Source organism: Ziziphus jujuba, chromosome 2 (genome assembly GCF_031755915.1).
Source record: "Ziziphus jujuba cultivar Dongzao chromosome 2, ASM3175591v1".
NCBI lineage: Eukaryota > Viridiplantae > Streptophyta > Magnoliopsida > Rosales > Rhamnaceae > Ziziphus > Ziziphus jujuba.
In genome coordinates this window covers 28,725,561-28,748,541 of record NC_083380.1, presented here as the reverse complement: position 1 = coordinate 28,748,541, position 22,981 = coordinate 28,725,561, and the positions used below count along the sequence as shown (strand labels likewise).

Here is a 22,981-nt window from a genome sequence, read left to right as displayed (position 1 = left end):
CTCAAAAGTTTCTACATAAATTTAGGATCAAGGCCGTGAAAACTAGTAAATATCACAAACAAAGCTCTAACCATAATTCTGAAAAATATGCATTTCTTTCTCTATCTTTTCGTTTTTCACATGTTGCATGAAAGTATTCTGAATGTATAAGTGGACCTTATGCAACTTCTCTCCTACATAAGTCTTGCTTAGTCCGGGTAATCAGCTAAAAGATCATCATATATTTAGAAAATTTCAACAATATATAAATATATATATATATATGTGTGTGTGTGTGTGTGTGTGTGTGTGTGTGCGCGTGTGTGTGTAATGTATATAAGTATGTATAAACTATCTAAACCAGATTAATGGAATATTGCAACTCAAGAGAGAAAAAGTAAGGAAAAAAGAGAGAGCAATAGAAAATGGAGAATGTAAACCATTCTTCTTCTTCTTCTTCAGCAGATGATCATGATCATCATCAAAAACCTCCAATTCTCCATCCTCCTGCTGCTCCAAGATCAAAAGCAGGAGGATGGAAAGCTATCAAATACATTTTGGGTATGTAGATTTTCAAAGAATTATTGATATTTTACATTCTGCAGAAAATGATTTCTTACTGATGATTATTTTATTTTATTGTCATTATTTTTTGGATTCTGTTTTAATGCATCCTAAGTGTTTTCATGTTTTCCTCGCTGCTTTTTGAAGGGAACGAGTCATTCGAGAAATTGGCTTCGATGAGCTTGATAGCTAATATTACAGTGTATCTGAATAAAAACTACAATCTGAGTGGAATATTTCTGGTAAATGTGATCAATATATGGAATGGTTTTTCCAACATTTCATCATTAGCTGGTGCTTTTGTTTCTGATACTTACTTGGGCAAGTTTCGTACCCTTCTTTTAGGCTCCATATCCTCGCTTCTGGTAAGAAATTATCTGAATCTTTTCCACTCTCCATGCGTGACAAATATAGGACTAAAATAGAAACAAAAAATGAACTTTGTAGGTTCAGATCTAGGGGTTAAGTATAAGCCTAGCTAAATCTGAACCTGTGACAGAGACTTGATTTTACTATTAGACTGTCCCCTTAAGACAACGGCTTCCATTAATATTGATGATATCCTATAGTCCCTCTACAATTTTCTCAACCAATGATCCTGAAATTGAAACCATCATATATTGAATGTTTTTGAAGAATTAAAGGATAAAACTTTACTTTTCCCTCTTTCATCAACCAATACATTTTCATTAATCAATAAGCTTCAATCAGAACAAGAGTTTTGATCCAATGTAACTATAACTTTTGTATATGATCAAGGACTATGAAATTTGGTTTAATATGATTTTCAGGGCATGGGGACCCTGACTCTAACTGCAGGAATACACCAGTTGAGACCCTCCAGTGTGTGCACCGATAAATCCAACTGTCCACAGCCCAAAAGTTGGCAGCTCTGTTTCCTTTTCACAGGTCTTGGTTTGTTATCCCTCAGAGCAGGCAGAATTAGACCCTGTAACATTGCCTTTGGTGCTGATCAATTTGATACCAAAACAGAGAAAGGAAGAGCTCAATTGGAAAGCTTTTTTAATTGGTGGTACTTCACTTTCACTGTTGCTCTTGTAATAGCACTAACTGCTGTGGTCTACATCCAGACTGATGTCAGTTGGACTCTTGGATTTGCCATTCCCACAGCCTGCTTTGTTTTGTCCATAACCATTTTCTTGATAGGTCGCCACACTTATGTTTACGTGAAGCCTCAGGGCAGCATATTTTCAGACATGGTGAAGGTGATCACTGCTGCCTGTAGAAAGTACGGAGCCAATACTGAAACTGGCTCTGAGAAACCCTTTTATAATCCTAACATGGCTACTAGATCTAATACAGATGCAGTAAAGCTTCCTCACACTGATAGATTTAAGTTCCTTGATAAGGCTGCTATTATCATTGACCCGAATGAATTAGACATCCAAGGAATGCCAAAGAATGGTTGGAGATTATGTAGTCTTCAACAAGTGGAACAGTTGAAATGCTTGGTAGCAATTATGCCTGTTTGGGTGACAGCAATTGGTACTTTCTTGACCATGGATCAACAGAACACATTTGGGGTCCTCCAAGCATTGCAAATGGATAGATCAATTGGAAAACATTTCGATTTCCCACCAGGTTGGATGAACATCACATCCATGCTTACTCTTTCTGTATGGATCTACATCTATGAGCGCGTTTACATCCCTCAGATGAAAAAAATGACCGGAGAAGGTAAAAGATTGTCGACGAAAGTAAGAATCCTGATTGGCATTGTGATGTCAATCCTGTGCATGTTGGTGGCTGGAATTGTTGAAGAACATCGCCGGAACTTAGCTTTGAAACATGGATCATTCATTTCACCAGCAAGTTTCGCATTGCTGTTACCGCAGTTTTGCTTATCCGGTTTGAATGAAGCTTTTGCTGCAGTTGCCATAATGGAGTTCTTTACTATGAAACTTCCAGATAGTATGAGGACAGTGGCAGGGGCAATCTTCTTTCTTTCCTTATCAATTTCGAGCTACTTAGGCACATTCATTGTCAATATCATCCACAAAGTAACATCAAACAAGAGAGACCAATTGCCATGGTTGGGAGGTCATGATCTTAACAAGATTAGGCTTGATTATTACTACTACTTCATTGCTGCTCTGGGAGCTTTGAATTTTGCATATTTCAATTTCTATGCAAGCAGATATGTGCTAAGGAGCAATTTTTCAGGTAGTGAGGGAGAAGAGGTGGTATTAGAAAGGTCAGTTGCTTGCAATTCAAGTAATAACATGGCTGATGAATGCAATATTACAATAGATAAGGAAAAAGGATTGGAGAGGCATATTGGCAGTAATGTGTAATCAGCAGCTTATATAAATTCGATGAATTCATGAAAATCAAAATTTGTCATTATTTCTACATAAGGTGCTGATCAGTTTTCCCATTCCAATGTGAATATTTAACATTAATTTATAATTTTAATTAGTTAAGCTTTGCTTCATTTCTTAGATGAACATAAACTTCTATAGACCTGAGTGAGCTTGCAAGACAAATAAAATCTTGGTTATTTCCACTTACTAGTTAATCAATTCTTGACTGGGGCTAAAACCCCATTAAAGGTTTGCCTCTGTAATTTGCCTTGAACAATGAGGATCCCCAAATACTTACCCATTTCTTGTTGTCTCCGTCTACAAAATACACTATACCACTTGAGAATCTTTGAATTTTTTTGGTACAGGGAAATTAATAGATTTTAGGAATTGCTGGTGTTGAGATGCAACCAATAAAGCTTTCCATTTCTCTTCTTTAACTAGTGCAACATTGTCCCTGTTAGTATTAGTTTTCTTACAAACATTGAAATTCCTAATAAATCCTAAAGCTTTGTTTGTTACTTCAAAAAACAAAAAAAAAAAAAAAAAAAAAGTTTAAGGAAGAAAAAAAAAAAATGAAAATTTTCCTTCATCTTTGGTTGCACAAGAAAATGTCTGTAATTTGCCTTGAACAATGAGGATCCCCAAATACTTACCCATTTCTTATTTTCTCTGCCTACATAATACACTACACCATATGCCATAGTTCTGTGATTAACGTGATATTGTCAATTTTTCGCCCCTTTTTAAGATTTGCTTGGTGCCTTTTTTTTTTTTTAAAAAAAAAAAAATAATTCAACTGTTTGAATTAATCAAATTTTTCAAGGCCACACGGGAAAGGGTTGGAGATGCAAATCAGGTTCATCGTATATGCAGAGAATGGAATACGGATGGCATGGCAAAAAAATATTGTTAGTATATATGTAATTAAAATACTTAAGTTTAAAAGAAATATGATATTGTTAGGGTGTATATATATAATTGAAATACTTACGTTTAAAAGAAATATGATATACATTCATTGGTCAATGACAAATCTAATCTAGAAGATGTGTTTAATTGTCGTACAAAATAAAGCAATGTCGTATTTTTTTTATTTTTTTTTTATTTTTTTTTGGCGCCAAGTTGGAAACAACAAGTGGTTTTTTTTTTCTTTGAAAAAAATAAAAAAAAAACAACAAATGGCGGTTTGACCAGGGTTATGTTGTGAACAATTACAATATTTATTGACCCCAAATAAATTAAATTTGAATTATTTCTAATTCACAATATTTGTTATCAATATTTGGACGTAATAAGTAGCTAGCGTCCACACTCCGCACTGATAACAACAACGGAACATCCCATCATCAAAGAAAAGTTTACCAGGAAGCAAGGAACATAAATTATTAAATAATATTATGGAAATTTTTATTTCAGTTTATAAGATACTTTGAACCTATACACTTCCTAGATTTACATAATTCTCACCTATTAAAAAAGATATTAATGTATATCTTTCGATCATAGATATCAAGAATATATTTGAAAAATCGAATTATACTATGCAAAAATAAATTTCAATTTACTAAGATATGTTCCTGCAAGAACAGTCTATTAAAAGCATCTCTAATGGTTCTATGTTTTATTTAAAAATCATTTATCACATCAGATAATAGATAAAATTTAAAAAAATCTTCTTCAATAGTTCTGTGCATTAGTTCTGTCAATCTGATCTTCTGAAAGTTTTGTTAGATATGCTGAGTCAGCATTTTATTTATTCTTATTGATTTTTGTTAAAAGAAAAAAATTTCTCCATGAGTTTTTAATTTTTTTAATTAGATATAATTTTAAAATAAAAAATTACATATTAGCATTTAACGATATTTTAAACAGAACCCATTAGACAGAAATTATCTAAAACATTATTTATTAAATAGAAAAAATACCATATAAGCATAAACACTTTTCAAAATCAATACCACATACACTCCAATAGAAATAATCATTGGATATACTCTAATGAAATCGTCAAACTTCTCCATTTCATGTGATTCTAAATTTGAATATCTAAATGACTAAAACAAAAAAAAAAAAAGCAAAATATAAATCAATATATATACATATATATAAATATGAAATTTCATCCTAATGTTTCAACCTAAATTAATTTTTAAAAAAAGGTTAAAAATCCAAATACAATTTTATGTTTCTTCAAATCTTAAAAAAAAAAAAAAAAAGAATAAAAAAGGAAGAATAAAAAGAGTACCCTTTGTTATTTTTTTTTTCTTTATTTCGTATTTTTTCTTTTCATTTTTCTGTACATGAATGCCCAACTGCATGCGCAAGAGAAAAGATAAAACAGTGTCGAATTTTCGTTTTTAATGCACCAATTGTTTTTTATTTTTTTATTTTTTTCGCCTGATTAGCTAGATAAATCCATTCAGAAACCTTATCTAACACATGATAAGATAATTAAGCCAAAATATAGGATAAGGAGTTCGTATAGATCGATGTTTGCTTTGGTCCGACTATGCAATAATTTCCATATAAGTGAGAGATCCATTAATTTTTCAACACATATTTTTAATTGCTTGGCATAAATATGAGCTACTTTATTTCTTTGAGCTCCATATTTAATTTGTAATGTTGATATAATTTCTTTCCTAAACCTAAAATACAACAGGAAATAATGGACTGCATGTTTCAGCGTTCAGTGAGCTTGTGATAATTAGAAGCAATTATATGAACATTTGACTTGCGGATCTAGGCTGCCCCCATCCTCAATTTTTTATTTACTATATTTTGTTTGTGTTTCAGCAATTATAATATATATAAAAAAAAATTTAAAAAAAGCCAAAAATCAATAACAAAAACAAAAATAAAAATGCAATTTGATGATATGCGGTATTAACAAAATACAAAACAAAAATTGAAATTAAATAATTATATATATATACATATATATATATATATATATATTATGTGGAATATACTCAAAATGATGCAAAAACAAAATTTGAAAGCAAAATTTTGCCTAAAGGACCAACCTAGGTGCAGGTTTGATGGCTTCAATGCAAATTAAACACCTAAATCACAAAACAACCTAATTCCTAACCAAATATGCAGCAAATAATAATAATAATAAGAAGAAGAAGAAGAAGAAGAAGTAGTACCCTTTCAAAAGTTGAGAAAGTGTCTCTCTCAATATATTTTTTTTAACTTTGAAAGCTATACTAAAAATAAATAAAAATAAAAATAAAAAGCTGTTATTATTTTTTTCCTGACATGGATCTTCTCTTTGTAACCCTGTTTTACCAATAAAAAATGAATACCTAATCGAACACCTAAATCACAAAACGCCTTATCCCTAAAGCAAATATGCAACAATATATATATATATATATGTATATATATATAATAATAATATGAACAGTAACCCTTTCAAAAGTTGAGAAAGTGTCTCTCTCAATTTTTTTTATTTGAAAACTATGAATTATATTCTACATATATTTGCAAAGTATTATTCTAAAAGCTGTTTTTATTATCTTCTTCCTAACATGGATTTTCTGTCCCCATTTCTAAGTTCCTAATCTATTTCACCAATAAAAATAATCACTTCATTTAAAATTTTGATTCTTTTATTTCTTTTTTCTCTCTTTTTTTATTACAATTTAAACATATAAGAATTTTACTTATGTTAAATTTTAAGCCTTTTTATATTACAATTTAGAAACATAAAAATTTAACTCATCATACTGAAATTTAAACTTTAGACATGAATGTGTATTTAACCACTGTACCCAAACGACGAATGTTTTTTCACTCTCTTCTACTTGCATCATTTACCGTTTTTTTAAAAAACAAAGACTTGCCCATGTCATTGCAAAACAAAAGCTTCTTCTCAATTTTTGATGGGCTCTAGAAACCCAGTCTGATTGAATTTGAGATTTAGTTCAATTTTTGATTAGCCCCACCTTAATTAATTAAATGTTAGAGAAAGTCACATCAAATGTGATATTTCACCTTAATTAAATGTTATTTAATTAGAGAACCCAGTTAAATTAAATGTGAGATTTTGTTCAATTTTTGATGGGCCCCCACCTTAATTAAATGTTAGAAAAACTTAATCAGATCAAATTTGAGATTTTGTTTATTAGAAAATGAAACGATTTTTCCTTTTTTTTTTTTTTTTTTTGGGTGTATACATCGCCCTTTTATTGTTGAAGAAAAGTATTAAGAATATGAAATTAATTATTTTTTGAAAAGGCTCCCACCTTAATAAATATTAGAGAAACACAATCAGACCAAATGTGAGATTTTGTTCAATTTTTTATGAGCTCTGACCTCAATCAAATGTTAGGAAAATCCAGTCAAATCAAATATGAGATTTTGTTCATTAAAAACTGGAACGATGCTTTCTTTCTTTTGTTTTCTTCATTTTATACGTTTCCTTTTATTGCTGAAGAAAAGTATTACGAATATGACATGAATAATGTTTTTCAAAAAAAAAAAATAATAATAATTTCCTCTAATATCAATTTTTCAAATATGTGATTTTCTGATAAATGTAAGTAATTTACTAATTGAATTAATCTTATTTAATAAATTAATTATTTATTTGATAGAGTGAAGTGCATTGTTTTATTGTTGCATGCATTATGTTATAAATTTATTGATAAGGTATTATTTCCTTTCTTTGAAAAATATTAGACCATTTACGAAGAAAAAGAATTTATTTTATAACGATATGGACAAGCATTTCCTTGTTGAAAAATTGAGGGTGAAGACAAATGAGAGAGAGAGAGAGAGAGAAGACTAAAAGATAGGTGGAAAATTTAAATGAGATGTCTTTTTTTTTTTATTAGTAGGACGAAGAATGGGATGGGGATGGAAAAATGAGGAAAGAAGATTAATGCCTTTTCCTTCTTCCCCAACAACTAGATCTTTTTTATTATTACTATTATTAAAGGTTTTGCAAGATCGATGTTATCCTCATCCTACATCCCTTTAACTTTCATTATAACAAGTTATACCCTCTAATCCTTTGAACAAAATTGTCTTTCTTAGATAATGGAAAAACCACTCATCCCTATTTAAAGGCCAGCCTATGGAAGCGAAAAGAATTGCCATGGTTGTGAGGCCATGATCTTAGCAAGAGTATGCTTGATTATTACTCTCATTGCTGCTCTAGGAGCTTTAGATTCTACATATTTCAATTTTTATGCAAGCAGATATGTGCTAAGGAGCAATTTTCCGGGGAGTGAGGGAAAAGAGGTGGTATTATAAAGCTCAGCTGCTTGCAATTCAAGTAATAATGTCTGATGAATGCAATATTAGAACAGATAAGGAAAAAGGATTTAAGAGCCAAATTGGCAGTAATATGTGTAATTAGCATTTTATAAACTCAGTGAATTCATGGAAAATCGAAAATTTTCATTATTTCTACATAAGGTGCTGATCATCTTTCCTATTCCATTGTAAATATTTTACATAAGTTTATACTCTTATATGAACATAAAGTACTAGAGAATTCAGTGAGCTTGCAATACAAATAGAATCTGGGCCTTTTTCCAATTATTAGATAATCTATCCTTGATTGGGGCCCCCACTAAATATTTGCCTCTGCAATTTGATTTGAGCAATGAGGATTCTCCGTCTACAAATACGCTACACCACTTCAATATCTTTGAAGTTTATTGGTATGGAGAGATTAATAGATTTTAGGAATAACTAACATGCTGGTGTTGTGCGATGCAATTAATAAAGCATTCCAGTTCTCTTTTTTAACTGGTGCAACATTATCCCTGTTACTATTAATTTTCTAACAAACACATTGAAATTCCCAAGAAATCCTAAAGCTCTATTTGGTACCTCAGGAAAAGTTAGGAAGCAAAAAATAAATAAATAAGTAAATAAAAACAAAAACGAAAAAAAGAAAAAGAAAAAAGAAACTTTTATCTTTGGTTACATAAGAAAATGTACTCATTTATTGTAAATATTAATCTTCAAGGTAGGTCGAAGAAGTGATGAACTGCCATGATTGAATAGTCATACAAGATCATACATGACAATCAAAATCTTTTGAGTCTGCAAATTGCTTTGACACTGTGAAATTAAATATTTTCTTTTATGATATTTAGTTACCTCCAATTTTGACATGTTCTATTTTAGGCTGTATTAGCTTGTCTTCTACAGAATCAACTTGGTTTAGTTTTTAAGCATAATATTGTCATAACCAATTGAAAGAGTACGTTGGATGGTTAGACCCAGTTGAGTGAGTTGGATGGTTAGACTCGCTTTCTCATGAACATTGATGGGATCACACATACCAAATGTGTGTGTGTGTGTGTGTGTGTGTGTGTGTGTGTGTAAATATAATATATTATGAAAATATCAAAATACGTGTTACGTCATTAATTTAGAATTTCACATGCTAAAAAAGTCATGACACGTGCATGGCCATTCTCCAAAGTAATCATCATTTTCCGCTCTTTCATTTCAATGATGGGACCTCCACTAAAGACAAAGAGTTGTGCCTTTTCGGCTTTCCTTGGCTGAATGGTCTCACTGATTTTCATTTCTCATAAGAGGCCAATAAGGAGTCTTGTCAGCCCACTTCTTTGGAGCCGAGTAAATACTAGAAACTCCAAGCCTTGGCCTCAAACAAAGATACATACATCTCATAAAAACACTTTGGCATGAAGGAGGACTTTTAAACCCAAAAGATAGAGACATACACTGACTGCACACATCTCATGGCTGGACCATATTATATTAATATTTACATACATTATGTGTTCTTTTAAGAGAATATATAAAATATTATGAAAATGGTTATTAATTTCGTGTCTCAAAGCTGGACCAAAAGCAACTTGTTATGGTTGGGTTGAATGGTGCAATTAATTGAAGAAGTACTATTCTTCCTGACCACTACTCATTTTGAACTACAATAATCGTTTTGAGTTGTTCATACGTTTAATTAGAAATTGAAATTTTGACCAATCAATGCAAAAAATTTAATGTCGATGTGCACAGAAGGAATCTACGTTATCTTGTACGAAAGATATGATGGGTTAAATTTGGATATGCAAACTATTGCTGAAAATGAAATAAGTAATTATAGATTTTTTTTTTTTCATGGCATATAGTACACAATGAGTTATTGTTACTCTTTTGAAAGATGCTGATAATTAATCCACCGTTCCAAATCGTGTGGTATATATTACACACAACCTTTTAAAATTGGAGTTCAAAATATTGAAATCATAATAATAAATTTACAAGTGGTAGGAAGGAATCTTAAGGAATCTAGCCATAGCTAGCAATCCACAAACCTGTTAGATTTTCATATTAATAAAACAGCAAAAACAAAATTTGCTATTAATTTATTTAGGAGGTACCTGTCATTCATCAAAATTAATTAAAGTACCCCCAAAACAGTGTTCACATTGGCAATTAGTATAGCTCATGATAAAAGCAAAATATCACATATCTACATGTCAATTTGATATTAATGTATTTTTAAGTGACCAATTTGATTAGTAATAGTACTAGTATTATGAGTCATTTTCTAGATTTGATTATTAAATCCTCTATAGATACTACTACACCAGTCAAGATTGACGACTACTGGCTTCACCATTCATGGAACAATATATTGTTACTCGAAGACAATAATTACATAAATTGCGTACTAATATTAATAGAGACAAAATCATGAGTTTGATCCTATTCGGAATGCTTGTATAAAGTAAGCCAACTTGCTTAACCACTTCCAATATCTAGCCCTTCTCAACTATATATATATATATATATATAAGTAATTAGGTATAACAAAAACTTGGAAGAGAAGCTTCAAACCAAATAAGCCATGGATAACAAAGAGAATGCTGTGCCAACTGATCAGGAACCTGAGGTGGTTCAATACAGAGGGGTCAAAGCCATGCCTCTTGTTATAGGTGATTATATAGTTTTCTTCTTTTCTTTTCTTTTCTTTTCTTTTCCTTCTAACGTGTGCTAATGGATTGCAGGGAATGAGACTTTTGAGAAGCTAGGGACTACTGGAACCTAAACAACTTCTTGGTGTATTTGACTACCGTATTCAACATGAAAAGTATTACAACTACAACTTTGATCAACATCTTCAATGGTACAACAAATTTTGCTACTCTTATTGGAGCTTTTCTCTGTGATATTTATTTTGGCCGCTACAAGACTTTGGGATTTGCTTCTGTGGCTTCTTTCTTGGTACTTACTAATTAATAATATTAGCTTAGTTTTTCTTTTCCTCCAAACAGTTTAAATTAATTAATCTCATCAATATGCATGTATATATATACTACAATTACTAGAATTTGATTTCCACAAATAATATCTTGTCAATGCTGTGTAGGAGTTTCGAAAATTCCACAAAAGAAAAGGACAAAAATTTCCTTAAGAAAAACAAAAATATAGTATAGAAATGAAAAGGAAATTAATGCATATGCTCCATTTTCCATGAAATATGACAAAAGATTCTTTTTTTATGTATAAAAACTTTTCTTAGTGAACAAAAGATCCAAACTAAAAAGATATCAATCTTAAAGAAAAGTTTCGTGAACTGCCAACCGACAATGTCAAAATTGTACCAAGGATTAGGATTAAATTAATATCCCAATTTCACAATTTAATGTGTTACATAAAAACATATATATACATTCAATATATTTCATATATATATATATTCAATATATTTCTGCCATTTTTATTTTATTTTATGTTTTTTTCTAATGAATGGTTTCTCTCTATTAGGGAATGCTGGCACTATCACTAACAGCAGCAATACCAAAACTACATCCTCCAAACTGTGAAACAGATGACAACAACACCAAAACATTAAAAGAACAAGAAAATTATTTAATGTGGAAAGATATTTCTTCATTGAATACTGAACTAGTACATATAGAAGACTTTAGTTACCAAGATAAAGATAGCACATATACACATAATTATCTACACTAAACAACTTGATTACAACAAATAACTATATATCATGTGAGGGAAGATGACTCATTATGCCCCCACAAGATTATTGAGCGTTTACAAACATTAATCTTGGACCTGTTAGAAATAAAGGGAGATCTAGACAGTGGTTGAGTGAGAATATTAGCAAGTTGATGACCACTACTCACATGAGCAACACGCAAATAGCCAGATGCTACTCGTTCACGCACAAAATGGAAGTCAACACCAACATGCTTCATCTTAGAATGAAAAACTGGATTTGAGCAAAGGTAAGTGGCTCCCAAGTTATCACAATAAACCACTGGTGAGGTTGTCAAGCCAATACCAAGTTCCTTGAGCAAAGATTCAAGCCAACAGATCTCCGCAGTGACATTTGCTACGGCTCGATACTCAGTCTCTGTGGAAGATCTAGAAACTGATTTTTATTTCTTTGATGTCCAAGATATAGGGTTGGCACCAAGAAACACAATATAGCCAGTGGTGGAGCATCTATCATCCTTGTCCCCTGCCCAATCAGCATCCGAAAATGCATATAAAACCATAGGTGAAGAACGACGAAGAAATAAACCATGATCACTTGTACCTTTTAAGTAGCGCAATAGTCGTTTAACAACACTTCAATGCACATCAGTTGGAGAATGCATGAATTGGGCAAGCTTGTTCACCGAGACGGATATGTCAGGCCGGGTTATGGATAAGTATTGCAAACTGCCTACTATTTTTCGATAATCAGTTGGACTGTCCAGCTTGTTTCCAACATGAATAGAGAGAGAATTTGAAACAGATAGTGGTGTAGATAATCCCGTGGTTCAGCCATATTAGTTTTATTCAATAAATCTGCAATATATTTTTGCGGAGAAAGAAGAATACCATATTTAGAAGGCAGGACTTCCACTCCCAAAAAATAGTGTAGATCATCGAGATCTTTAAGAGAGAATTTTCTTGAGAGTGTTTGAATAAATTGGTCCAAAAAATTATTGTTATTTCTTGTTAAGATAATATCATCCACATAGACAAGAAGATACAGAGTGTTGCCATTTCTGGTATAGGAAAATAAAGAAGTGTTAAAGTGAGAATTCTTTAACCCAAAGTGAAGTAGAAAACCTTTCAAGGTATTGTACCATGCCCGAGGAGACTGTTTGAGACCATAGATCGCTTTGTTGAGTCAACAAACATACGAAGGTTTTGTAGAGTCTACAAAACTAGCGGGTGTTCCATGAAGACCTCCTCCTCCAAATTTCCATTCAAGAATGCATTATTGACATCGATTTGTTTAATAAGCCAATTATTAGTGAGAGCAAGGCTTAAAACAACTCTAATGGTGGCAGGCTTTATTACAGGACTAAAGGTTTCAGTATAATCTAGGCCAGGATGCTAAGTGAAGCCTTTGGCAACCAACCTAGCTTTGAGCCTCTCAACTGATCCATCTGCATTACGCTTAATGCGAAAAATCCATTTATTTCCCATCACATTTTGATGAGGCAGTGAAGGTACAAGATCCCACGTGTTATTTTGAAGCAGGGCATGATATTCTTTGGTCATGGCTTCATGCCAAGTAGGTATGGACAATGCCTTTGCTGTGGTTCGTGGTTCTTCATTTAGGAAAGAAAAGTCTTTTGTAGCAAGATAGAAGTTTACTTTGGGTTTGAAAATCTGATTCAATGCTCGAGTTCTCATTGCATGTGTTGTTTTGGGAGGTGAAGGAGTAGATATTTGTTGAGCTGTATGATGTGATTCCGCCCGAACCTACACAACCGAGCAATCCATTTGGGTTCTTCGACCCGATACGGATGAAGACCGGACCGATCACTAAGACTCAAACTAAGAAGTTTAAGGACAATATTGCTGCTTTTATCCAAGGAATAATTCATACTCAAAAGGGCTTGTCCATATTTGAAGAGCCAAAACCTATCCTAAGCAGACAAGTGATGGAGACCGGTATGGACCCAGGTAGCGGTTTTGATGCACAAATGAAGATCAGGCAGCATGAAATGGTTCCAAAACTTTATAGATTCAATACATATGTCTAAGAGGATATGGAATCAAGTCAAGCCAGCTTCAAAGGCATGGAAAAAGGGGTTGTACGGACAGCTTCAAATTTGGTCTGTTTTTACTGTATTTTGTCTTTGGCTTTCTTGTATTTTCTTTGAGTTGACTTTTTCTCTTTCTTCCAAGGAAGGGAAACATGTGGGAATTTATGGTCAACTTATTTGGGATCCTAAAAATCATATAGAAGCTGATTTGGAGCTCAAAGAGGTTAAAAATTGGTGAAAGTCAACTTAGCCAAAAAGCTAGTATTTTAGTTTCCTAATTTGATTCTACTTTTTGTTTTAGGAAATTTCCATTACTTTTTGGTTTTTATTTATTTATTTTCTGGAGAAATAAGTTTAGGAAAGCTATTATTTTATTATTTTCATTGTAAATTAATTAATTTCTAATTCAGAATAAAAGAATTAATTAATCCAAATTAGATTGGGAAAAGAGTGAGAATTTCAACCACCATAGGAAACTACGTTGTATGGCCATTTTTCCCTTTATTTTTTAGGGTTTATTTCTTGACTTTGTAGCCTATTTAAAGGCTTAATTTTCAATAAGAATTAAGTTTAAATTTTATACAGAAAATTATTTGTGAGATTGAATTCTCTTTGTTCTTTTGAACACCTAAAACACCATTAATGAATGAATATTTTAGTTTGACTTATCAATAGGCCTTCCATCACCTATTGTGGCGTCTTCATTATATACCAAATATAATGCGGGTTTAGGAGTAGGTCGTCCTAGGTTCGTATAACTGTAGATGGTGCTTGGCATTGTATTAGATTGCTGACACTCTCAAGTATACTTCCAGGTTACACACATGAGGGTGAAGGAAAATGAGTAGGACTGAGAGAGAGAGGTGTAGAAGGAGTAGGATTCGATGGAGGTAATGATGGCATGACAAATTCGGTAGGTATGAAAGATAGAGGTGTAGAAGAAATAGGAGGAGATTGTTGTGGGTACGGTGGGATAGAGTGGATGGGAACAAAAGATAAAGGTGTAAAAGGAATAGGATTAGGAGGAGGTGGAGATGACATAATGGAGTGGTTGGAATAGTGATCCTTATCACTAAAAGGTAGTAGGTGATGGGGTGGGCCATACTTGAAAGATGATGATGTATCAATAGTATATTTTGTTGACAAAGGGGAACTAACGTGAATGGGAGTGGATTTATAAGGAAATACGGCTTCAACAAATTTCACATGTCTAGAAATAATTATTTTATCATGTGAAGGAGAATAACACCTATAAGCACTTTGGGAGGGAAGATAGCCGAGAAAAATACAAGGATGAGATGAAGACTCCAATTTGTGATGGTTATATGGCTTATAGAGTGGATAACAAAGACATCCAAAACTTTTAAGGAATTTATATTTAGGAGGTTTATTAAATAGCTTTTGAAACGATGAGATATTGGAAAGAGTTGGAGTTATTAACCTATTGATAAGAAAGACAGCAGTGGTAAATGCATACGTCCAAAATTTTAATGGTAAATTTGCATGTGTTAATAAAGTTAAATCTGTTTCATGAATGTGTCTATGACGTCTATTTGCATACCCATTTTGTTTTAGTGTATGAGGAGTTGTCAAAAACTGAGAAATTCCATGCTTTTCAAAAAAATGTTTTAATTTAATAAACTCTCCATCATTATCAGAGTAAAAAGATATTATTTTTATTTGGAAATACTTTTTAACAACCTTTTTAAATTTTTTGAAAACAGGGAAAACATCAGATTTATTTTTTATAGGAAACAACCATATGTATTTGGTAAAATGATCAACAAAAATAACATAATAATTGTAACCATCATACGATTGAATTTTAAAGGCTCCCCAAACATCTAAATAAATTAACTCAAGGGGTTTACAGCTAGACATTAAAGACACACCAAAAGGAAGTTTGTGTGCTTTATTACAATCACATGCATTACAATTAAAAGTTTTGGATGTAGACACTGGTAGAGAAAACTGAGAGAGCATACAGTGAAGAACTTTTATAGATGGATGACCTAAATGAGAATGCCAGTCATGAAAAGAGGCTTTATTTGCTGTGAATGCAAAGGGATGGAGATGTATGGAAGGCCATTCATAGACACCCTTACTATGTGGTCCCCTTAGAAGAACTGAGCTCGTCTGCATATCCTTTACAACAAAACAATTAGGCATAAATTCCATAGAGAAATTATTAGAGTTACAAAGTTTTGAAATGGAAAGCAGATTTCATTTCATAGTGGGAACACATAAAACATCTGATAAGAGAAAAGACCTATTTGATGTTTTTAAAAAAGTAGAACCAGTGTGAGTTATGGGTAGAGAGTTACCATTTCCCACCGAGATTTCATCTATTCCATCATATTCAGAATGAATTGCAAGATTCTGTAAGTCTGTAGCCACATGATGAGAAGCTCCAGAATCAAGTAGTTAGGTCGGATTGGCAGAATATTGCAATTGGGGATGAGTACCCAATATTCCTTGATTAATGGAATTGACATTATAGTCATGAGGTATTGGAGCGGAACGGTAGCCTGGCGGGTTGGACCGAGGAGGATTATATGTCCATTGTTGTTTTAGAGAAGGACAAAACTTGGCAAAGTGACCAATTTGAATACATAATTGGCATTTTCCCTTATAGTTACTTAGACAACCGTGAGAAGAAAATTTATGAAAAGAACCAGTTGAGGTAGAACCATTAGAAGATTTTAGACCTTTCTGTGAAGAAAGGGAGGAACGATTTGCAACATTAGCTGTGATTGAATGAGATTTTGATTGAAGAAATAAGCATTTGAGATAAGAATCATATTCAATTAATTATTCATGAAGATCATCGAACGAGACAGAATTATCACGGGTTCGAAAAGCAGTCGAAATATCTTTAAAATCTAGAGCAAGTCCATTGAGAACATAAAGAATGAGGTCCTCATCTATGACCGGCATGTGGAGTAGTGCTAGTTCGTTAGCGGCAGTCTTAATATCAAGTAAATATTCTAAAACTGAACGATGTCCTTGCTGTTTGATGAGTCGTTGCCTTAAACTCATGATATGAGAACGAGACAGTTTGGCAAATTGGGTGGCCAACTTTGTCCATACTTCAGCAGATGTTTTAGCGCCAGAGACCAAGTGGGAGATTTTAGGTGTAAGAGAAGCTTGCAAAGCATTCAACAGTAAATTATCTTGCCGAACCCAAAAAAAGATTATTAGGATTTAGAGTAACAGTTGTGCCAGAATTAGAGATAGTAGTGATTGTTGGTGGAGGACAAGGAGTAAAGCCATCTAGATAGCCATATAAATCATAAGCATTGCGGAGAGAATCGAATTGTGCATGCCAGGGAAAATATGTTGAGTCTGTTAGTTTCAATGGTGCTTGAGATGCAACATTAAAAGCTATAAGAGTTTGACCATGAATAGCTTTGACCATGTATGTGGGCTTAGACTGAATCGGAACAGTGGGAATAGATTTAGAGGTAGAGGAGGTTTCATCAGACTGTGTATGAGCCATTGGGAAAAGAAAAAAAAAAATTCTCGTGTGAGGCCTGTGGCTCTGATACCATAAAAGAACAAGAAAATTATTTAATGTGGAAAGATATTTCTTCATTGAATACTGAACTGGTACATATAGAAGACTTTAGTTACCAAGATAAAGATAACACGTATACACATAATTATCTACCCTAAATAATCTGATTACAACAAATAACTATATATCACGGGAGGGAAGATGACTCATTAAACATGTCCAGGACCAGCACCATGGCAAATAGCATTCGTCCTAAGCGGGTTCGGATTTCTAGTCGTGGGAGTAAGGGGAATCAGACCCTACAACTTAGCCTTCGGAATAGACCAATTCAATCCAAACACAGAATCGGGGAAGAAAGGGATCAACAGCTTCTTCAATTGGTACTACTTCACATTCACATTTGCAATGATGGTGTCATTATTGTTTATGTTCAATCTGATGTGAGCTGGGCTTGGGGATTAGCAATTCCAACAATCCTGATGTTCTTATCATGTGTTGTATTCTTCATGGGATCAAGAATTTATGTGAAAGTTAAGCCAGATGGTAGTGCTTTGACTGGTGCAGTGAGAGTCATAGTGGCTGCAATCAAGAAGAGAAGGTTGGAATTGCCTGAGCAACCATGGTTGTCTCTTTTTAACCATAAGAAAACATTAGCTATCAATTCCAATCTAGCTTATACTGATCAGTTCAGGTAATTTAATTTGACTGAATTAGAATTGTTTATATTGTTCTCCAACTAGTGTTTGATGGTTAATTTTGACTAGTTTTTTAGTGTCACCATTTAGATGGAGATCTTCTATTACTATTTTTCTATTTTCATTTCTATTTAATGAGTGATAGAATATCATTTTATCTTTAAAAGTAGTTTTTTTTGTTTCATTTAATTTGTTTTTTTTTTGTTAATGTTTTTAATTAAGGTGTCATAATACCATTGGTGGACTGGGATAGAGATAGGAAAAATAGAATAGAAGATCTTGATCCACTTGTTTTTATTTGTTAAAAAAAAAAAAAAGACCTATAACACTTTCTTTAATTCTTTTTTATCTAACTAACTATTCACATTTAACCTTTGTTCAATAGGAAAGTAAAAAGAAGATAAATAAATTAAAAAGATGAGAAAATAAAGAGGATGGATAAGATAATGGCATGAAAATATGAAAGGACAAAAAAAATATATATATATTCTAATTGCTAAATTCGCATTTAGTCATTAGTTAAAATAGTCATAAGTATAAAGTTGAACGAGGTTTAAGGGTAGTTGACAGTTATTTTGTTAACCACCAAATGCTTGGTAAGATGTGATTTTCTATCCCTCCCTCTTTCATGCCTAACAAAGAAGCAAATGACTCTCACTCTTCCATTTTTCTCTCTTCCCCTTTTCCTACTTCCACTCTTCCCTCCTGCCAAACATAGCATAAGTATATGCTTCTAAAAAATATTACACTGTTTTACTTAAAGCAAGTATAGATCATAGAGTCATAGGAACTGACCATTTTGGTTGCAATCCAACTCTGAATTTTTTTTTAACTTTTTTCATTTTTCAAACAAGTGAATAGTTTAAGAATCTAAATCAAATCTTTTACCTAGTGATGAAACAATTCTCTCCAGTAAACTATTTGACTAAAATGCCAAGAACTTGGTCCAGTATGACGAAAACTCTGCTGATTGGCATGCATATATATCTATATATACAGTCAATCAATAATACATATCACGTCATAGTCCATTTTTCAATGACAATGACACTAAGACTTATTAAATTTGTTTATCAGGTTTTGGATATCTATTAATAAATATAAATTTAAATATTGATTCAGATACAACCAAATTAAATTGATATCATTGTTGCAGATTTCTTGACAAAGCAGCAATAATTGACCCAGAAGATAAAATCAATCCTGATGGCTTAGCAGCCAATCCATGGAGACTTTGTAGTCTGCAACAAGTAGAGGAAGTTAAGTGTTTGGTTAGAGTGATTCCCATATGGATTGCAGCTCTTATTTACTATGTTGCCACTACCCAACAGCAAACTTATGTAGTCTTCCAAGCTCTTCAATCAGATAGATGCCTTGGCAATACCAACTTCAAAATCCCAGCTGCCACTTACACAATCTTCACAATGGTTGGCCTCACTATTTGGATACCAATTTATGACTAAATAGTAGTCCCGGCACTCTGTAGAATCACCGGAAAAGAAAGTGGTATAACACTTCTCCAGAGGATGGGTTTTGGATTGATTCTTTCTATAATAACAATGCTTGTATCTGCCATAGTTGAAGAGAGGAGAAGAACTTTTGCAATTCGCAATCCGGTAGGTTTTGAAGAAAATAGAGGAGCAATTTCTTCTCTTTCAAGTTTCTGGTTGGTTCCTCAATTGACATTGATAGGATTTTCTGAAGCATTTACTGTCACTGGCAATGTTGAATTCTACTACAAGCAATTCCCTAAAAACTTAAGAAATGTTGGTGCTTCATTCTTGTTCGTCGAATTCGCTAGGGCAAGTTATTTCAGTGGTTTTATGATCTCCATAGTTCACCATTTCACAACTAGGTCTGCAATGGGGGATTGGTTGCCTGAAGATCTTAACAAGGGGAAGTTGGATTATTTTTATTACTTGGTTGCTGCACTAGAGGTCATAAACTTAGGGCGTTTTACCGCATTTGCAAAGTGGTATAAATACAAGGAAAGTGACAGTGCTGTTGAAGTTGACATTAAAAAATGCAATCTGGAAAACATCTTGCTTAATTTGCAAATTATAGGGAAGCCAAAAAGAAACCACGAATAATTAGAAGATAGAAGGCAACATAAAAAGATGTCATATTTTTTTAGCTATATAAAGCTCAAATAATGGCATGAACACCTTAGGAAATATTATTAGCATGTAACACTGTTGAAGCTATTCTAGTTTTTATAGTTACAAAGCTTCAGCAGTAAGGTTTTAGCTTCTGCAATAATTCTTACTTGAAGAAGATGCTAGCTCAGCTTAACAAATTGTTGTTTGCACGTGTTTCTTGTTTTCTTGTGTAAAAGGTGGTTGTAACAGATACTATATATATAGCTAATTAGTTAGAAATGTGCTAAGCTTGTAATCATTTTTCAGTTTAATACAAGAAGAAATTTTCTCTCATTTTGTCTCATTTTGTCTCATTTTTCTCTTAAATTTTTCTTCCTTAGAAACCTAGATTTTTCTCAAATTCTCTTCAAGTCTCAGTTCATAACTCATTACATGGTATCAGAGCACGATGCAATCATGGAGCAGAGTACGATCTTGATGATTTCTCCATTTCCAAGCAATCTGCTTAAGCTCGATGATGGAAACTACTTTGTCTGGAAATCTCAGGTGCTTCCTGTACTTAAAGGTCACAAATTCATGAAATTCATTGAGTTTTCTTCTTTTGAAGATTGGATTAAGAATGACCAGCCCAATTCTAGTTCTAGTGGAAGTCTATCTGTTATAAACATAAAGAATTTTGATTAGGAAAAAGAAAATTGGTATATCAGGATCAGTTTTTAGTTGGATGGCTTAAAGGCACATTGTATTACTCTACCTCTGGGCATTTTGTTAGAAAAGATACTACATTTCAACTTTGGAATGCAATTGAAAACCGATATGCTGAAAAATCTCAGAATCGAGTCTTACATTATAGAAAATTATGTTAAAATGATAAGAAAGGAAATCTAAAAATTGATGAGTACATCTTGAAAATGAAAGATCTGGTGAATAATTTGGTTGTTGCTGGTGATGAAGCCACAGAAACAGATCTTATTATGTATGTACTTGGAGGTCTAGGATCTGAATTTGAACCTGTTTCCACAATTTTGGGAATTAAGCCTAGCAATATGCCATAGAGGAGGTTCATAATCATCTACTTGCTTTTGAGTCAAAGTTGGAACAGTTGAATTCATCCGTAACCTTTGATTTAAGTAATTTATCTACACATTTTGCTTCTAAGCAATAGGATAATAGTGGTAGAAACACTGCTTAGCTAAATTTTCCTTCACAGCAAGTTAATTCTAGCTACAATGCCTACAATATTGATAATTCGTGTAGAGTCCTTGGTTCTAGTGGTCATGGCAGTACAAGGATAAATCATTTCTGTGGAGACAATATCCCCTCAAAATTAGGATTTTCTCAAAGAAGTAATGCGTTTCCTGCTAATATGACTCAAAGAGCAAATGTGCCTCCTATTGACATAGATTTTGTGAATTATGGCACTGACAGGAGTCATGTTCTTAGTAAAGGCTACAATGTCCAAAGACCTTATGATTCATACTCTGCAGGTCAACATTACAACAGGCAAACTAATTTCAGAGGAAGAGGAAGAGGTGGTAGAGGTCGTGTACAATGTTAGCTTTGTCATAGACCAGGACACACAGCTGACACCTGCTACTATCTTGTTGGACATCCCACCAAAAATGCTGTCAGTCAATATACAGGAGTCAGAAATGCTGTCAACAGTACTCCAATAGTTCCAATGGCCAATATGTCTTTTATTCTTAACAACTTTGGCTTTTCATAAGTTCATAATGCTGTAGTTCCATATAATCAGGTGTTAGGTTCACAGGGCTCTGGTTATACAAACAATGGCTTTAATATGTGTACAGCAGCAATACCTCAAGTTGGCAACAATTGTGGTACAGGTGCTTTGTCAGGTTCAGACCTTGGAAGTCAGCAATCTCATGTTGGGGCTAATCAAGCACTGTTTACAGGATTTCAACTATCGGGACAGGCCATATTCCAAATCAAACCTCGAGTATTCCACCATCTAATCAAGGTGTTTCTGGTTATGTCAACATGTCAACACCTATAGTTGTTGGAGATCCAAATTGGTACTTGGACAGTGGTACCACTAGTCATGTGATTGCTGATACCTCAAACTTGCTTTAGCATATGGACTATAATGGTAAGAACCAATTGCTAATTGGAAATGATCAAGGCTTGCAGATAGTTGGTGTTGGTTTCATGTTTTTACCTTGTCTCACAAATCAATTATTACTTCTAAAGGATATTTTTATAGTACCTCATATTGCTAAGAAACTTATTAGTATCTCACAACTTACATAAGATAATGCTGTTATGGTTGAGTTTCATTCTAATCTGTGATTGATTAAGGACAAGCAGCTGTAGCACAGTTGTTGCCAACTTGAGGAATTGCTGCTGTACACATATTAAAGCCATTGTTTGTATAACCAGAGCCCTGTGAACCTAACACCTGATTATATGGAACTATAGCATTATGAACTTGTGAAAAGCCAAAGTTGTTAGGAATAAAAGACATAATCATGCTTAGAATGGAAAAGCTGAGAGAAAACACAGACATATTGTTGAGGTTAGTTTGTGTTTACTGGCCCAAGCTCACATGTCCTTAAAATACTAGTGGGAGGCTTTTAGCTCGGCTGTTTATCTCATAAATAGAATTTCATCTGCAATTTTGAATTTTTACAGTCCATTTCCGAAATTGTATGGATAGATTCCAGATTACTCACTATTGAAAGTGTTTGGCTGTACTTGCTATCCCTACTTGAGATTTTATAATACTCATAAGTTTGAATTTCATATCAAACGATGTGTCTTTATT

The 22,981-nt window shown here is 33.0% G+C and overlaps 3 protein-coding genes and 1 long non-coding RNA gene across 5 annotated transcripts; 3 read left to right on the top strand and 1 right to left on the bottom strand.

Moving 5' to 3' along the window:
- The first annotated feature begins 314 nt into the window (after nucleotides 1–314).
- Nucleotides 315–2,895, top strand: LOC125422681 (protein NRT1/ PTR FAMILY 2.8). Its single transcript, XM_048474777.2, has 3 exons — nucleotides 315–540; nucleotides 691–908; nucleotides 1,335–2,895. The coding sequence occupies exons 1-3, from the start codon at nucleotides 405–407 to the stop codon at nucleotides 2,856–2,858; spliced, it is 1,878 nt and encodes a 625-aa protein (XP_048330734.2). The 5' UTR covers nucleotides 315–404; the 3' UTR covers nucleotides 2,859–2,895.
- Nucleotides 2,896–10,536: 7,641 nt separating this feature from the next.
- LOC132800591 (uncharacterized) lies at nucleotides 10,537–12,584 on the top strand. Of its 2 annotated transcripts, XR_009635753.1 has the most exons (3): nucleotides 10,585–10,807; nucleotides 10,880–11,096; nucleotides 11,640–12,584. It is a non-coding gene; the product is annotated as an uncharacterized LOC132800591 (long non-coding RNA). The 2 variants fall into 2 exon arrangements; XR_009635752.1 differs by lacking the exon at nucleotides 11,640–12,584 and having other exon boundaries at nucleotides 10,537–10,807; nucleotides 10,880–11,136.
- Nucleotides 12,585–16,696: 4,112 nt separating this feature from the next.
- On the bottom strand, nucleotides 16,697–17,384 carry LOC132800778 (uncharacterized). Its single transcript, XM_060815052.1, has 2 exons — nucleotides 17,144–17,384; nucleotides 16,697–17,058 (listed from the first exon to the last, which is right to left on the bottom strand). The coding sequence occupies exons 1-2, from the start codon at nucleotides 17,382–17,384 to the stop codon at nucleotides 16,697–16,699; spliced, it is 603 nt and encodes a 200-aa protein (XP_060671035.1).
- Nucleotides 17,385–17,617: 233 nt separating this feature from the next.
- Nucleotides 17,618–19,560, top strand: LOC132800777 (protein NRT1/ PTR FAMILY 2.10-like). Its single transcript, XM_060815051.1, has 2 exons — nucleotides 17,618–18,093; nucleotides 19,254–19,560. The coding sequence occupies exons 1-2, from the start codon at nucleotides 17,618–17,620 to the stop codon at nucleotides 19,558–19,560; spliced, it is 783 nt and encodes a 260-aa protein (XP_060671034.1).
- Nucleotides 19,561–22,981: the final 3,421 nt, after the last annotated feature.

What these genes read in the sequence shown, in the direction of transcription:
- LOC132800777 (XM_060815051.1), top strand. Translation starts at nt 17,618, where the DNA reads ATGTCCAGGACCAGCACCATGGCAAATAGCATTCGTCCTAAGCGGGTT. An exon ending in GCTTATACTGATCAGTTCAG is followed by an intron (nt 18,094 to 19,253) that starts GTAATTTAATTT and finishes TCATTGTTGCAG; the next exon opens with ATTTCTTGACAAAGCAGCAA.
- LOC132800778 (XM_060815052.1), bottom strand. Translation starts at nt 17,384, where the DNA reads ATGGCTCATACACAGTCTGATGAAACCTCCTCTACCTCTAAATCTATT. An exon ending in TCTAGATGGCTTTACTCCTT is followed by an intron (nt 17,059 to 17,143) that starts GTCCTCCACCAA and finishes GGGTTCGGCAAG; the next exon opens with ATAATTTACTGTTGAATGCT.
- LOC125422681 (XM_048474777.2), top strand. Translation starts at nt 405, where the DNA reads ATGGAGAATGTAAACCATTCTTCTTCTTCTTCTTCAGCAGATGATCAT. An exon ending in AGCTATCAAATACATTTTGG is followed by an intron (nt 541 to 690) that starts GTATGTAGATTT and finishes TGCTTTTTGAAG; the next exon opens with GGAACGAGTCATTCGAGAAA. An exon ending in GCTCCATATCCTCGCTTCTG is followed by an intron (nt 909 to 1,334) that starts GTAAGAAATTAT and finishes TATGATTTTCAG; the next exon opens with GGCATGGGGACCCTGACTCT.